General features: G+C 44.3%; 1 protein-coding gene across 1 annotated transcript; it reads left to right on the top strand.

The window, feature by feature from the left end:
* The first annotated feature begins 5,283 nt into the window (after positions 1-5,283).
* LOC148507985 (uncharacterized) lies at positions 5,284-14,241 on the top strand. Its single transcript, XM_088445092.1, has 5 exons — positions 5,284-5,388; positions 6,321-6,471; positions 10,829-11,020; positions 11,766-11,889; positions 11,971-14,241. The coding sequence occupies exons 2-5, from the start codon at positions 6,388-6,390 to the stop codon at positions 13,725-13,727; spliced, it is 2,157 nt and encodes a 718-aa protein (XP_088301218.1). The 5' UTR covers positions 5,284-5,388; positions 6,321-6,387; the 3' UTR covers positions 13,728-14,241.
* The last annotated feature ends 1,649 nt before the right edge of the window (positions 14,242-15,890 follow it).

The raw sequence follows: 15,890 nt of genomic DNA, 5'->3' as shown, positions 1-15,890 counted from the left end.
GTATTTAACAAACTGATAGGTCGGTACAATTCTAATTTTTGTACATCCTTTTGAGGTTTAGGGATCAATATTGTAGTTGTATTTGTAAAATATGGGAATGGAGAATTGTTGTCTATCATGTCATTAAACAAATCCACTAAAATCGGGGCTACCTGGTGCCGCAATAATTTATAATATTCATTTGAATAACCATCTGGGCCCGGTGATTTCCCGAGTTGTAACTGTGAAATAGCCGACAGCACTTCATCTGGTGTTATTTTCCCAGAAAGTGCCTCCTATTGTTCTATAGTTAATAAAGGCAACAAGTCATCAGGGATCAAAGCTTCATACCGAGACTGATCAAAAGGAAGATCTCTATACAAGTCCTTATAGTACTCTTCAAACTTATTTATAATTTCATTATTCGTTGTGAGTAAAGCATTGGTATGCGGATCTGTAATGGCTGTGATATACGTTTTTCTACGCCAGGGCTTAGACATGTTAGCAAGCAACTTTCCAGCTTTGTTCCCCCACCTGTAAAATGTATGCTTAGTGAACAGTACATCCTTTTTAGCTTGGGATAAAAGGTGCGATTCTAAGAGTTGTTTTGCCTGAACATACGTTTCTCTAGAAACATCAGTAGGGTCTGCTATATAATTTTGTAAATTTTTGTACTTTATATCTTAAAAAGATTGGGGACAACCACATTTTTATTTTCTAAATATTTTGTAGGCTGGGGGTGAATGGTGCCTCTCCAAAAACATTTTGAAGAGTGACATAATGCAGGGACCTCCATGATGCCACAACTCTAACAACCAATTCTATTCATCCATCTGCAATATCCATCCCAATCACCCTAATCCATCCCTTCCAATTATTATCATGCATTAGGTACCGCAAGGATCTGAGGAGAAAATAGGTTTCCTTGTTTGGAATGCGAAAAGCATTATAGCAGGAGATCAACTCTATTTGTTGACTGTAAAACACACAAGAGGTCTCATTTCTATGTACATAAGGAATGGGATTGAATGCTGGCGACTGTTTAGCCTCCGGTTCAAATCTCGACAGCGTGAGCCCGACAGCAGGAAATCCCGACAGCAGCAGGTAAGTGATCTAACCCTCCCTTAGGGGTGACTAACTCTAAACTCCCCGGTGGGCCTAACCATAACCTCCCCTTACCACTCCCTAAACCTAACCCTCCCGGGTGGTTGCCTAACCCTAACCTCTCCCTGGGGGTGCCTAACTCTCCCCCCTAGGGGTGCCTAACCCTAACCTCCCCCCAAAAACCTAATGCTATCCCCGCTAACTGCCCTAAACCTAACCCTCCCCCCCCCACGGCTAACAGGACGGGCGCCCCAGACTTACCTCTTTCGGGCACGCGTCGTCCTGGATTCAGGCGTTGGGATTATGATAGGCGTCGGTATTTCGACGCCTATCATAAATCCTTTGCCGGCATTCTGCAGTCGGGATTGTGACCGACGGACGCATAACTACATCCCGTACATAATGTAGGAAGGGATTTCAGGAGGAAATCCATATTCTCGGACGATTATCTGATGATTGGTAAGTGCATGCACATTTACCAACCGTCTGCCCAATGTGTTATGCCTGACGCCACAAGTGGTCGGGCATTTACATGTGCCCTCCCAGTTGAGATGTCAGTCACCGGCAGCCTCTGTAGCACGTGTACAGGTGGTCAGCTGACCGCCCGTACACACAACATGATGTGCCGATATATCTGCAGATATATATCGTCCGTCGCCTATGCTGCACAGCCGACGCGATATGTCTGTGAACGACATCGTTCACAGACATATCGCTGGTACACAGACTCCCACGCGCCTACGATCTGATGAACGGCCGATATATCAACCAGTGTGTATCTAGCACGAGAACCCACATAAGGGAGAGGCATTTCGCTTGCTTGCAGTGTGGCAAATCTGTGAGCGTGAAATTGGTTTTCCTCACTCACCAGAGAATGCACACAGGAGAGAAACCATTTTCGTGCTTAGACGGGGTCACGTGTTTTAGTCACGGAACGGGTCTTTGATTACATCGTTAAACAAAATACACAAAAGAGAAATAGTTTATTCGTTCTGAATGTGAGAAAGGTTATTTGATAAGCTGAAAGCGTAATGTGCGCCAGAAAACGCACACCGGAGGCATTACACACATCCGTAATGTTTAGCAAGACTGTGAAACCATCGGTAACATGGAGTACCATCTCAGCCTCACATACCCTTGCACAAGCTCTGACCTTACTCAGGTATTGCTAACTTCATTGCACGTTATGAGTCCTCAGGCTGCGTACTGCAGTGCAGTGAATAATTTAAGCACGCCCATGCACCAGCGTTCAAACGCACCGGTACACCTGCGTTTTGCCGACCCCCCCGTCACCTCCCACAATCGGCACTTCCTGTCAATCACTCTGCGACGGGTCTGCGTGGTCACTGCGATAGCAGTCCCGATCGCAGTGGCCTGTTCGTGGATGTGCACCCAATGAATGCACAGTGCGCAACAATCGGCCGATTGCATGCGGAATCGCGGTATGTGATCGGTAATGAATCAGGCCATATGTCAACGTCACTATGCCCCCAAGGATAACATGCAACTTAAAAATGTTTATCATATCGGCAGTATAACTGTTAACATTATGTTTTAACAGCTTGTTTACATTTATACTGCCGACACCATTAAAAAACTTTTTGAACTTTGTAGGCAAATTCAGATTTTCCGGTGATTTTTCATTTCCAATTTAAAGCAGAATTATTTTTTTTTATTAAATCTGGTTTCACCTTTAAAAAATGCAGCTGCAAAATAGCTGAAAAATCGTCACTTTTGCCAAATCGCACCCTATTACTATTTGATCCTTAGTGGTTGACACTTTATAGGTGATGTGTTCGAAAAAGCCTTTTATATTTCCTTAAGCTGGGCATACACGTCCAGATAAAATGCCTGTCAGAGCGACAGACATTTTATCTGGCAGCCTGTCAGCCGCAGATGTCGGCGGCTTACACTGTGAGGCAAGGCCGGCTCCAGGGGTCGGAGCACCCTGTGCCGGCTCAGATAATAGCACCCAATACTCGCACGCGGCAAAAGTGGTGGCGTGGCCTAATTCCCATAGGCCACGCCCTCTAAGTGCCGTTATTTGGAGGCGTGCCCGCAAGACACGCCTCCACATAACATCAGGCTGGAGCAAGCCCAGCACACCATCACTAGCTGGGCTTCCCCCAGCCCTCTCCTGGCACTGAATGGATGCAGAGCGCATGCGCGCAGCATCCATTCAGCTATTCCGGGGTCCGGCACCGCCGCACAGCTGCGGCAGTGGGGGTTCCCAACCTCCCGATTTGACCACCCGCGGGCCACTTCGGCCCACGGGTGGAAGAGCGGGACAGTAGTGTCCGCTGAAGTCGGGATGTTGAGGAGGGGTGCGCCCTCTATGGGGTGGCGCCCCTGTTTGACCGCACTGGTCGACCACCCCAAGAGCTGGCCCTGCTGTGAGATATCTCACAGTGTATTAGCCCAGACATCTGCGCTCCGCCCCCGGGGGAGGAGACATTTCCCTGTTCCGAACACAGGAAATGTCTGTCTGTCGGCCTCGGCTGGGCATACACTGCCCAATGCAGCCGACATTTTAACTCACAAATATCGCATCGAACGGGCATGCTAGTCAATCTGGCATGCCCGACCGAGGGATTTTTAACCCTCGGTCGCCCGCGTACACGCTACAATTATCGGGGATATCGAGCGGATCACCCCGATAATTGTAGAGTTTATTCCCAGCTTTACTCATAGATGAAAGCCATACTTATTGTATTCCCAAATCCTGTTAAATATCTCACACGCATTTTGGGGTCTATGTACTAAGCCGTGGAGAGAGATAGAATCCCAACCAATCAGCTCCTGTTATTTTTCAAACAGTCTGCAATGTGACAGTTAGGAACGGATTGGTTGGTACTTTATCTCAGTCCATTTTTATCTCTCTCCAAAGCTTAGTACCCCTGTGTCTCTTATAGACTTTCAAATATTACATAATAGCAAAAATCCCAGCTACAAGACTATGGGGTCTATTTGCTAAGCAGTGTTAGGAGACAGAGTGAAAAGTGATAAGGTGCCAGCCAATCAGTGTGTTTGAAAAATGACAGTTGGGAGCTGATTGGTTGGCACCTTATAACTTTTCACTCTGTCTCCTAACACTGCTTCATAATAGACCCATATATCAGGTTATGTGATAATGTCCAACGTCTCCATGAAGACTCTGGTGAAAGAGTAATTTTGCTAGGTGCCGCTAAACCATTTCACTCTGTTGTGTGGACATGACTTAAAGCTACTGTACACCAGAGGTTTCCAAAATCGGTCCTCAAGGTGCCCACACACATACCAACTATACTCACGTTCCAACGATGTATCCGATTTCCCTTGAAACTCTCCCGGCAGCTCTGCACACAATATGCTGTCCAATCTTCGTCCGATCTTCAACCGATCTCCTGCAGCCAGACTTTTTCACAGTGCATTTGAGTCTAGATCGACAGATCTGCCCTACAGCACGGCAGATCTGAAGATGCAATGTACGACCTGCGGGGGCGCGCATTGCATCGTGATCGTGAGTGGGGACTCACGATTTGGTAATTTTTTACCCGATCTGTCGTTACGATGTGTCGGAATCGGCCAGATCGGGGGGAAAAAATCGCTATGTGTGTGGCCAGCTTAACAATCCAGGTTTCAAGGATATCAAAGTTTGACCACAGTTGCCCTAATTAACACAACAATCATGGTTTACTCTAATACCTGACCTGTGGGGTGCCTTCAGGACCGCGTCTGAGCTACACTGATCGCCTTTTGGACTTAAAAGCTTCATCCAATGGCTAGACACATTGCACAAGGATTCTAGAGCTAGAGACTAAACCAATGGGTGAATTTCAAAACGAATTCCCTGGAGATGCACACTAGACAGGGATGCGGATAGGATCAATATTACATATACATACAGAGACCAATGGTTGACTATTCATTCACAGAGGAAGTCGTGCGTTCCACCTAACTTCCAGCTTGTGCGATCCATTGGGGTCTGGGGGGAGAATACGAACCCTGTACTTTTGGGTCTTGCGTTCAAGTCAATAAAAATATAAAATGCGGTGACCCCCGAGCGCGACTTTGGAGACACACACGGCTCCCTGGGATCACGGGCGAGAGCGTGGAACGCAGAACCCGGAAGTGCGTTGGAACGCAGGAGCTGAATGCGGCGTGGAACGCAGAACCCGGAAGCACACTGTAGATGCGCTCTTGCCTACGCCGTGACCTATATTTCAGGACATGGCTGTGGGTCGGTGACTGTGCTGGGCGCAATTTGTCACACGCCCCGACAATGTCCGAACCCATCTCCTAAACCCTAGAAACCCCGTAGGACAGGTGCGGCTCCATTTCCCTCATTCCCCTTTTACTCACCAACACATACCCAGGTCTCATCCTGGACCCTCGTTTGGGGTAACACTGCGGAGACCCCACACAATAACTGCTACTCCGTGCCAGAGACTTCAGCCCAGAAAACAGCTCTTCTATGGTGGAACCCCCCCAACCCCCCTAGGACAAGTGTACACTTTGGCCAACCCCAATTATAATTTATTTTTTATAACCTGCTAAATAGTGAAGTTCCCCTAGACAAACACCCTCATAAGTGCTCCTTCGTGCATTGCCGGTGCCACGCCCTGATTTCCGTACTGTCCTGGGCAATCGCGGACAGATCCCAACGTTCCCCTAGGAAGCTTCCCAGTCACACTGTGCCTAGATCCGGCATTGCCTCTATTGTATTGACGGACATTGGTGCACGGGCTTTCAGCATCACATCATGAGATTGTTAGAACCATCTCAATGTTTCGTGCCTGCACAAAAAGCCCGGGTTTGCGCATGCTGTCGTGCCACGAAACTTGTATTTTTAACAGCTGTATTAGGTAGTACATTAGCGTTAGAAGACCATGGCTTCTACACCATACAGTGGTAGTGAACATTGGAAAGCCATCATCAAAAGGAAAATGAACTATTGGAAAATAAACCTTTTGATGGTTGACAAGTGTCAAGTATCGATGTCCATTCCTAGTGTACAGACTAGTACCCTCATAGCAGTTCCTCCACGGTTGAGACCCTACCAGGTTTATATGACCAATCCCACTAGTCCACCCATAACGGCTTCTCTGTAGCTGAGAACCTATCCAAGATAAACAGACGGATTCTCCCATAACTTTTACTATGTGGCACAAATCCTGACATAGAAGTCCACCACTTATATACACATTTACCCACAATCCACATAGCGTATAAATAAGTTTCTTGTTTCTGTCTTTAAGATTGACGCCAGAAGGCGGAAGAGAACATCAGATCATTGCCGGATTGGTGAAGTCTAGCAGAATAACGATGCCGAACAGCAGCATGAGCCCTATTATTACTGAGAAGATCTTGAATCTCACCCTGGAAATGATCTACCTGCTAACTGGAGAGGTGAAGGGTTCTGGGATGTCACAATGACATCACTCTATTAATAAAAGAGGGAACTGACTGTAGAGTTGAGGGACTCTGGGAATGTCACAGGGAAACGGTTAACTATTCAGAGAGATGAGGGATTCTGGGAATCTTTACCTTAGTGAAGACCATAGACTGCTCTGCCATTGATGGTCGATTTTTTTTTGCCATCGATGATTAGGCTATGCACATGTGCAGATGACGCCCCACGCTTGTGCACAGCGGGCCGGCAGTGAGCTTCGGGGATCAGTCACCAATGTTTACCATCCGTGGCCTCCCATCCATGGCGAAACCACTCACCGTTCTCATCAGACCATCAATGGTTGCAAATCATTGATGGTTGATGGCCACCCCTACTTTATCTGTTTCTTCACATATACAGAGGTTATAAGTAATCACACTAGATTAAAATAAATCCTCAAACCTATCTAATACATGCATAGCTCATCCCCCCGCCACCACAGTGTCTGCACCACAACAGTCATGAGTACAGGGTACATTACTTATTCATCTCATGTTCGCAAGAGTGCCATTCTGTTCTTATATGAATAGAATTTGAGAGTAACATGCTAGAGGACCTGCAGCCATTATTCAGTTCAGAAATCAGACACCTGTACTGTGGTGGGGGGAGAGGGACTGTGATCTGTTATATTTATGTCCATTGATTCCATAATTGGCCATTCAGAAAATTTTGGCTCCCGTGATGGACAGAAAGGTTGGAGATCTGTGTTCCAGTCCTCAGGTATGACCAAGTGTCAAATGAAGAAGATGAGAGACAAAATTTACTCATTAATGTCTTAGTCTCTGGAAGTGATTGGGTGTATGCCAGCTGAGTGCTATGTAAGAATGGTCTCCATTGGAGAATTTCTTTGTTAGACGGATATCTGAATTCGGTCAATGTACTCACGCATTGAAGCAGAGTTCCGACTCTTGCTGTTTATTTGGCAACTGACAGTTTCCTGCTGAGCAAACCCGATAGACACGTTAATTCCCTGCAATCTATGTTGCAAACTGTATCGAACCAATAGGAGATAATGCAGAAAAAACATAAGGTCACAACCAGTACCTGAAAATATATTACGTCTCAGTATGCCTTCTGGCTTATTGCTTTCTTGTTTCCAAAGTGGCACAACTGCCCTGGAATTTCGGCAAACAAGCAATACTTCCTTTTGGGAACGTATATTAAGATAAAATTGAGTTTATTTTGTGGAATTTCTTTGGATTCCGATCTTCACTGGCAGTATCAGTAGGGCAGATAATTTAGCCTGAATGGAATCGTGAGGAATTGCTCTTGATTACCTCTGTGAGTTTTCACCTATCAATGATAGGGGTTCGAGTGAAGTTACAAGTTCAACTAACCCACCAATCATCTCAGCCTCTGTCACAGAGTGAGTGAGTGGTTCAGTGTTCATTTGCCACTGAACTTTCCAGCAATACCAAAAATTAAAAGGATCCGAGATTTTATGTGGTCTCAGGTTCTAAGGGGTCTATTTACTAAGCCTTGGATTGAGATAAAGTGAATGGAGATAAGGTGCCAGCCAATCGGCTCCTAACTGCCATGTCACAGGCTGTGTTTGAAAAATGACAGTTGGGAGCTGATTGGCTGGCACCTTATCACTTTCACTCTATCTCCTAACAATGCTTAGTAAGTAGACCTCTTAGAAAGTGAAAGATGTTGCAACAGGTTCTTGATAAAGGGAAGTTGGGAAATATAAGAAGAAGATTTTGAAGTTTTAGGGAAGACTGCTTAATGGGGATTGGTAATAAAGGGGAAAACAATGGATAGGTTGTTTATTTTATAGTATTATACTAACTGTACCAAACAATCCTGAATTTTTTGGAACTTACGCACCTACAGAAGACCCACTTGCCTTTTTTTTTGGAATGGTTGCTGCTAAGTTTTTTTTTTTTAACCTATTTGTTATTGAGTGAGTCGTAGATTGGTAACCTTGTTTTCCATTCAGAAGTAGATAGACATCATACTTAGAAAAACATAATGACGATACAAAGGGTTTTTTGTTTTTTTCTTCCATCAATACACTACGCGTTTCATCAATAAAGTATAACAAATTTAACTTACGCTCATGATAATTCAGCAAAATCTTTCCTAACACAGCCCTTTTTCTTAATGCTTTAGAGCAATTTTCTAAACTTGAAACTAGGGATGTGCAGGCTCGGTTCTACTCGGTTCCGTTCGTTTTTTTTTACTGAATCTTATTGGGTATCAGCTGTCACGAGTTTTGGATAGCCAATAAGATTCGGTAAAAGAAAACGAACGGAACCGAGTAGAACCGAGCCTGCACATCCGTTGAATCACGTAGAAATGATCCCTGAATTTATAGTCTTGTGGTCAGTTCTTTCATAAAACCATTATGTAACTTGCATAGTATTGTTCTGTTATCTCTCACTGCACCGATTTTACTATCTGAATTTTATTTTAGTTGCTGATTGAGCCTCTAGCTACCTTGATATTATGCTGATGAGGGTGGAGAATGTGAGGTGCAATATTAACCGTAACTAGTGAAACCAGTTTTTGAAATTTTTTGGCACATATTCGGAGATGAAAACAATGTGGCATCTATGATAGACGTACCTTATATTTTAAACAAACGGTGGTAGACTTATTCCTGCAGTGACTATTCTAATGTTCACTAAGTCAGTCTTGGGGCTGTATTCAATTAGCGTCGAAAGCAGACGTTTTTTTCACCATAGGCGAAAACGGACGTTTTTAGAAAAAAACGGCAATATTTTCGACAAAAAAAAACAGGCAAACGCAATTAGCAAAAAAAAACTGGAGATAAGTTTTCTCCATCCCAGACCAGGCGAAAAAAAAAAAGCAAAATCTCTATTTTGGGCTAAAAAGGTGGTGATTTCTTTCAGAACCCTTTGGACATCCCCCTAATGATAAATTACCCCCCAAAAAATGTGTAAGTTGCGCACATTGGCGAAAAACGACTGCGCAAATTTTGGGTAAAAAAAAAATAGTTGAAAATGGTTTTTATGTATTGGGTCTGATTTTTCGGGGGACGGTATGGATGGGTGAAGTATTTTAAACATCACGTGGTCGCAGCAGGCGGTTTTTTACGTTTTTTAAAATTGCGTTTGTATGACACGAAAATATACTTGCACCCATTTTAACGTACCCCCAGGTTACGTGGAACAGTAATTTCATGGAAAAAAAATTGCTTCCTATCATTTTCAACGTTTTTTTTTTGTTCACCCAAAATTGCGCGGACGTTTTTCGCCAAACTGCGCAACTTACTAATTTTTGGGGGGTCATTTATCATTAAGGGGGGTGTCCAAAGGGTTCTGAAAGAAATCCACTCCTTTTTAGCCAAAAATAGGGATTTTGCATTTTTTTGTCGCCTAGTCTGGGATGGAGAAAACTTATCTCCAGTTTTTTTCCGCCAATTGCGTTTTTGCCTGTTTTTTTGGTCAAAATATTGCTGTTTTTTTGGCAAAAAACGGCCGTTTTTGCCGCTAATTGAATACGGCCCTTGGTCATGGTTCGGAACGACAAACCCATAGACTGTGCAATTGTACATGCAATGCAGTTGTATCTGACTACTAAATAAAGGACTCCCTTTGTTTGATTGATATAGTTTGACTAATTTATGATCTTTGGGTGGTGCATTTTATCCTTAATTAAGAATGGGAGTCTCAGCTATATCCATTATATAGATGTAACCATATTTTATTGTGTGTTTCATAGATCTGTTATAAAAGCTTATTGACTCTAAACCCCGACCTTGCAGAGCTTCAAACGTGCACTGAAAACCCACCTGTTCAACAAAGCATACCCTTTCACCACATAACCATGTCACCAGGTCTCTGTCCCTCCCGCCTCAGCCATCTCTACTTCGCCTACTTCCTGCACTCAGGTCCCCCTCTACACACCCATGCCTCATGTCATCTGTCTGTCTCCCCTCTCCCCTAGATTGTAAGCTCCTAGGAGCAGGGTCCTCCTCCCCACTGTCTCACAGCCTTCTTCTCTAGCACTTCTATGACAGCCTTCACCTTCAGAGCTGTACTGTGTATGGAGAATTGTGTTGCTAATTGTTACTTGTGTTCTGTTTATATTTTGCTTACTGTATTGTAATGTAATGTTCTGTGTACCCTTTACTGTATGTACGGTTCTGCGGACCACTTGTGGCGCCCTATAAATAAAATATAATAATAATAATAATTATAGTCCACCCTCTCCGTGAATATTTCTATTTATTTTATCTGCTATGTTTAGCTAGTCCATACTCGTGTTTCATGGAGTACAACATGTTTATTGAGGGAACTCCTTTATTATAGAAAGTATATTGGAATTGTCTTTCTCTGTATACAGGATTGCACAGTAGTGATGAAGACATCTGGGGAACGTGTGACACCCAGCAGCCGTCCTTGTGTGTCAGGAGGACTGAGCAGGACCCAGAGCCCCAACACGGTGCCTCCACCTCACTCACTAATACACGAGAGGCACAATGACCAGAAGATCCTGGAACTCACCAACAAGATCATTCAGCTGCTGACTGGAGAGGTGACTGCTGGGAGTGGGACATTATACAGTAACACCAGGGGATGTATCTGGGTGATGACTGGAGAGGTGACTGCTGGGAATGGGACTATACAGTAACACCAGGGGAGATGTGTCTGGATGATGACTGGAGAGGTGACTGCTGGGAATGGGGCATTATACAGTAACACCAGGGGAGATGTGTCTGGATGATGACCGGAGAGGTGACTGCTGGGAGTGGGACATTATACAGTAACACCAGGGGATGTGTCTGGGTGATGACTGGAGAGGTGACTGCTGGGAATGGGACTATACAGTAACACCAGGGGAGATGTGTCTGGATGATGACTGGAGAGGTGACTGCTGGGAATGGGGCATTATACAGTAACACCAGGGGAGATGTGTCTGGATGATGACCGGAGAGGTGACTGCTGGGAATGGGGCATTATACAGTAACACCAGGGGAGATGTGTCTGGATGATGACTGGAGAGGTGACTGCTGGGAATGGGGCATTATACAGTAACACCAGGGGATGTGTCTGGGTGATGACTGGAGAGGTGACTGCTGGGAATGGGGCATTATACAGTAACACCAGGGGATGTGTCTGGGTGATGACTGGAGAGGTGACTGCTGGGAATGGGACATTATACAGTAACACCAGGGGATGTGTCTGGGTGATGACCGGAGAGGTGACTGCTGGGAATGGGGCATTATACAGTAACACCAGGGGATGTGTCTGGGTAATGACTGTATCATTGTATGTGTCAGGTTTCTATAAGGTGTGAGGACATCACTGTCTATTTCTCCATGGAGGAGTGGAAGTATATAGAGGAACACAGGGGGAAGTACAAGGACGTGATGATGGAGAATCACCGGCCCCTCACATCACTGGGTAAGATCCTATGACCACTACAAAATTACATGAGCTAAGAGTTATATATTTTGTAATATGAACACAATTTCTTTCCAACAGGTCTACCTAATAATGCTGCAACTGAAAATATGTCTACTCATATTAAGGAGGAATCAGTCTCACGTGACAGAGGAGACCTCACAGTCACCAACAATTATCAACCCACATATACACAGTATACATCTACTTATACTAAGGAGGAATCAGTCTCATGTGATGGAGGAGACCTCACACACACTGACATGTGTACACCCACATATCATACACAGTATACATCTACTCATACTAAGGAGGATTCAGTGTCATGCGATGGAGGAGACCTCACACATACTGACATGTGTACACCCACATATCATACACAGTATACATCTACTCATACTAAGGAGGATTCAGTGTCATGCGATGGAGGAGACCTCACACATACTGACATGTATACACCCACATATCATACACAGTATACATCTACTCATACTAAGGAGGAATCAGTGTCATGCGATGGAGGAGATCTCACACATACTGACATGTATACACCCACATATCATACACAGTATACATCTACTCATACTAAGGAGGAATCAGTGTCATGCGATGGAGGAGACCTCACACATACTGACATGTATATCCCCACAGATCATACACAGTATACATCTACTCATATTAAGGAGGAATCAGTCTCATGTGATGGAGGAAATCTCCTAGAGAGTGAGAGCAATACAGACACTAACTCTACACAATTACAATATATATGTGTTAAAGTAAAGGATGAGCCAGCATTGTGGGAAAAAGATCCTTCAGAAACTGAAATTTGTACACCCACAGATCAGACCCAGACTTTAAACATATCTGAGCAGCACAGTCCCAGGGACAGGACTGTACAACCACCGCAGGCCACAAGCATAGCGTATAACTGCTCCAGGTGCCCAAAGACATTCACAAGTCAATCAAACCTTTTGAGGCACCAGATAGCGCACATAGAGAAAAAACTAGCTTGTTCAGAGTGCGGGAAACATTTCCTGTACGAATCGCAGCTATCGTCCCACCAACTGATTCACTCTGGAGAGAAGCCATTTTCTTGTCTTACATGTGGAAAGCGCTTTAATAGGAATTCATATCTGGTTTTGCATCAGAGAACTCACAGGGGAGACAAGCAATTGCCCTGTCCTGAGTGCGGCAAATGTTTTTCCAAGAGGTCAAATCTTAACGGACACCTGAGAATTCACACGGGGGAAAAACCATTTACGTGCTCTCACTGTGGGAAAGGTTTTGCCATAAAAACAAGTCTTACCGCTCACCAGAAAACCCACACGGAAGTGAATTCTCTTGCGTGCACCAAGTGCGAGAGACGGTTTCCACATAGATCGGACTTGATAAGGCACCAGATAATTCACACCGGGGAGAAGCCATTTGCTTGTTCTAAATGTGGGAAGCAGTTCACCATGAAATCCAACCTTACTACGCATCAGATCGTCCACACTGGAGAGAAACCATTTTCTTGCTCCACGTGTGGGACTTTTTTCAACCGGCGATCCAGCCTTATCGCTCATCAGAAAAAACACACCGGCGAGAAACCGTTTAGCTGCTCGGAGTGCGCCAAATGTTTTTTAGACAAATCGAGTCTTAAAAATCACCAGATGATTCACACTGGAGAAAAACCGTTTTCTTGCTCCGAGTGCGGGATGTGTTTTAACCGGAAGTCAACGCTCAGGATCCACCAGATGGGTCACAGAGGAGAGAAGCCATATTCATGTTCCGAATGCGGCAAATGCTTCCTGACTAGATCGAAACTTACCAACCACCATAAAATACACACGGGATAGAAGCAATAAGCGATTTCTGACCATGGCAAGGCTGTTATAGCATAGACTATATAACGCAAGAAAAACTTCTTGTTAACCTGTCAAATATTTTGACACCCAAGTATTGCTGGTGACTCAAATGCTTCTTCTGTAACATCTTTATCATGTACAGTATTTATTTGTTCCTGTAATTTGATTCACTGGGCCACTGCTCATTGGCTAAATTGATGATCTACATGCTTTGTATTGTATTATATTTGCATTCTTGACTTATTTGGATCATGTACTTCTCAATTGGAGCAGATATCGCCCTACCGTCTAAGCAACTGGCAACGATATTAAAATCCTGTGCCGGATCCAGCCATGAGCACCATTGGAAATTGCCTTATGCCGAAGCCAAATAATGATGTATTGGACTGCTTTTGCTAGTGTACCATTAATAGTGTTTTGTATTCCAATTAAAGACTATCCACTCGTGGTCCTTCGGAGGTGGAACCAATGTATATAGTACTATTGATTATTTGTATCAATTTGTTTCTGGAAGACACATTTTATGATGATATGTAGTCAAGTTGATCAGTGCAGTGGCGTCCCTACCTCTTTTGACACCCGGTGCAGGTATGGGTTGGTGGGCATGTAGCGCAGGTACAAAGGGGACGTGGCCTCGGGGCCCGAACCCTTGTGTTTTTCACTCCGGGGGTCCTGGAGATGCTGACTGCCCCCGGGGACCAGTATGTTTGCAGTGCCGGCTCCCTCACTGTGTCAGAAGCCGAGTGCTGCACGTAATGCTACAGGAGGAGTCGGCACTTTGGCGTCACCCTTCTGCATGTGACACCAGGGTGCGGTCTGCACCCCCCCTTGTGATGCCACTGGATGGGTGTATGAGTTTATACATTGTTACTTGTTCATCTACATCGTAATATTAAACATTGATGTGATTCCTTCTGTTCATTAATTAAAATCCTTAATAGGGTAATAGGGACAGGTTGTCCACCGCCCTCCAAGTAACAGCCATACACATTGCTTTGTTAAAGAGTTCAACCGACTCTTCAGGAAGTCTCCACTCTGGTTGATCCGGAGAGCGGTAAGGACTTAATTGAAAGGCCCACTAATGCTAAAAATCCAAGCTGGTTTAATTAATCGAGCTATTAACAACATTCACAAATATATGTATATATGTAAATGTCCATATTCCATTGCAGAACTCGGTCAGTCTCTTTAGCTGTGTTTTGCAGATATATCTGACAACAATTATTAGTTGGACTGCCCTATAGTCAAAACAGGACCGTTAGTGCTAAATTACTGGGCAGAGCGAAGGCCAATTGGCTGGTTCAAGAATTCAGGACAAAATAGCAGTAGGAATAGTATATACAGTCAGGTGCATAAATATTGGGACATTGACAGAAATGTCATATTTTGGCCTCTATTCACCACCACAATGGCTTTGAAATTAAACAAACAAGATGTGCTTTAACTGCAGACTTTCAGATTTAATTTGAGGGTAATTACATCCAAATCAGGTGAACGGTGTAGGAATTACAACGGTTTCTATATGTGCCTCCCACTTTTTAAGGGACCAAAAGTAATGGGACAAACTAAACAATCCTAAATCTAACTTTCACTTTTTAATACTTTGTTGCAAATTCTTTGCAGGCAATTACAGCCTGAAGTCTGGAAAGCATAGACATCACCAGACGCTGGGTTTCATCCCTGGTGATGCTCTGCCAGGCCTCTACTGCAAATGTCTTCAGTTCCTGCTTGTTTTTGGGGCATTTTCCCTTCAGTTTTGTCTTCATCAAGTGAAATGCATGCTCGAATCGGATTCAGGTCAGGGGATTGACTTGGCCATTGCATAACATTACACTTTTTAGCCTTAAAAAACTCTTTGGTTGCTTTTACAGTATGCATCGGGTCATTGTCCATCTGCACTGTGAAGCGCCGTCCAATGAGTTCTGAAGCATTTGACTGAATATGACCTTATAATATTGTCCGAAACACTTCAGAATTCATTCTGCTTTTGTCAGCAGCCACATCATCAATAAATACAAGGGAACCAGTTCCATTGGCAGCCATACATGCCCACGCCAAGACACTACCACCACCATGCTTCACTGATGAGGAAGTATGTTTTGGATCATGAGCATTTACTTTCCTTCTCCATACTCTTCTCTTCCCATCACTCTG

The sequence above is a fragment of the Taudactylus pleione genome, unplaced genomic scaffold (genome assembly GCF_031769625.1).
Source record: "Taudactylus pleione unplaced genomic scaffold, aTauple2 ptg000377l, whole genome shotgun sequence".
Lineage (NCBI taxonomy): Eukaryota > Metazoa > Chordata > Amphibia > Anura > Myobatrachidae > Taudactylus > Taudactylus pleione.
Note: the sequence above shows the minus strand (reverse complement) of the source record. Positions and strands in the feature narration are given on the sequence as shown.

What these genes read in the sequence shown, in the direction of transcription:
- LOC148507985 (XM_088445092.1), top strand. Translation starts at nt 6,388, where the DNA reads ATGCCGAACAGCAGCATGAGCCCTATTATTACTGAGAAGATCTTGAAT. An exon ending in TCTACCTGCTAACTGGAGAG is followed by an intron (nt 6,472 to 10,828) that starts GTGAAGGGTTCT and finishes CTCTGTATACAG; the next exon opens with GATTGCACAGTAGTGATGAA. An exon ending in TTCAGCTGCTGACTGGAGAG is followed by an intron (nt 11,021 to 11,765) that starts GTGACTGCTGGG and finishes TGTATGTGTCAG; the next exon opens with GTTTCTATAAGGTGTGAGGA.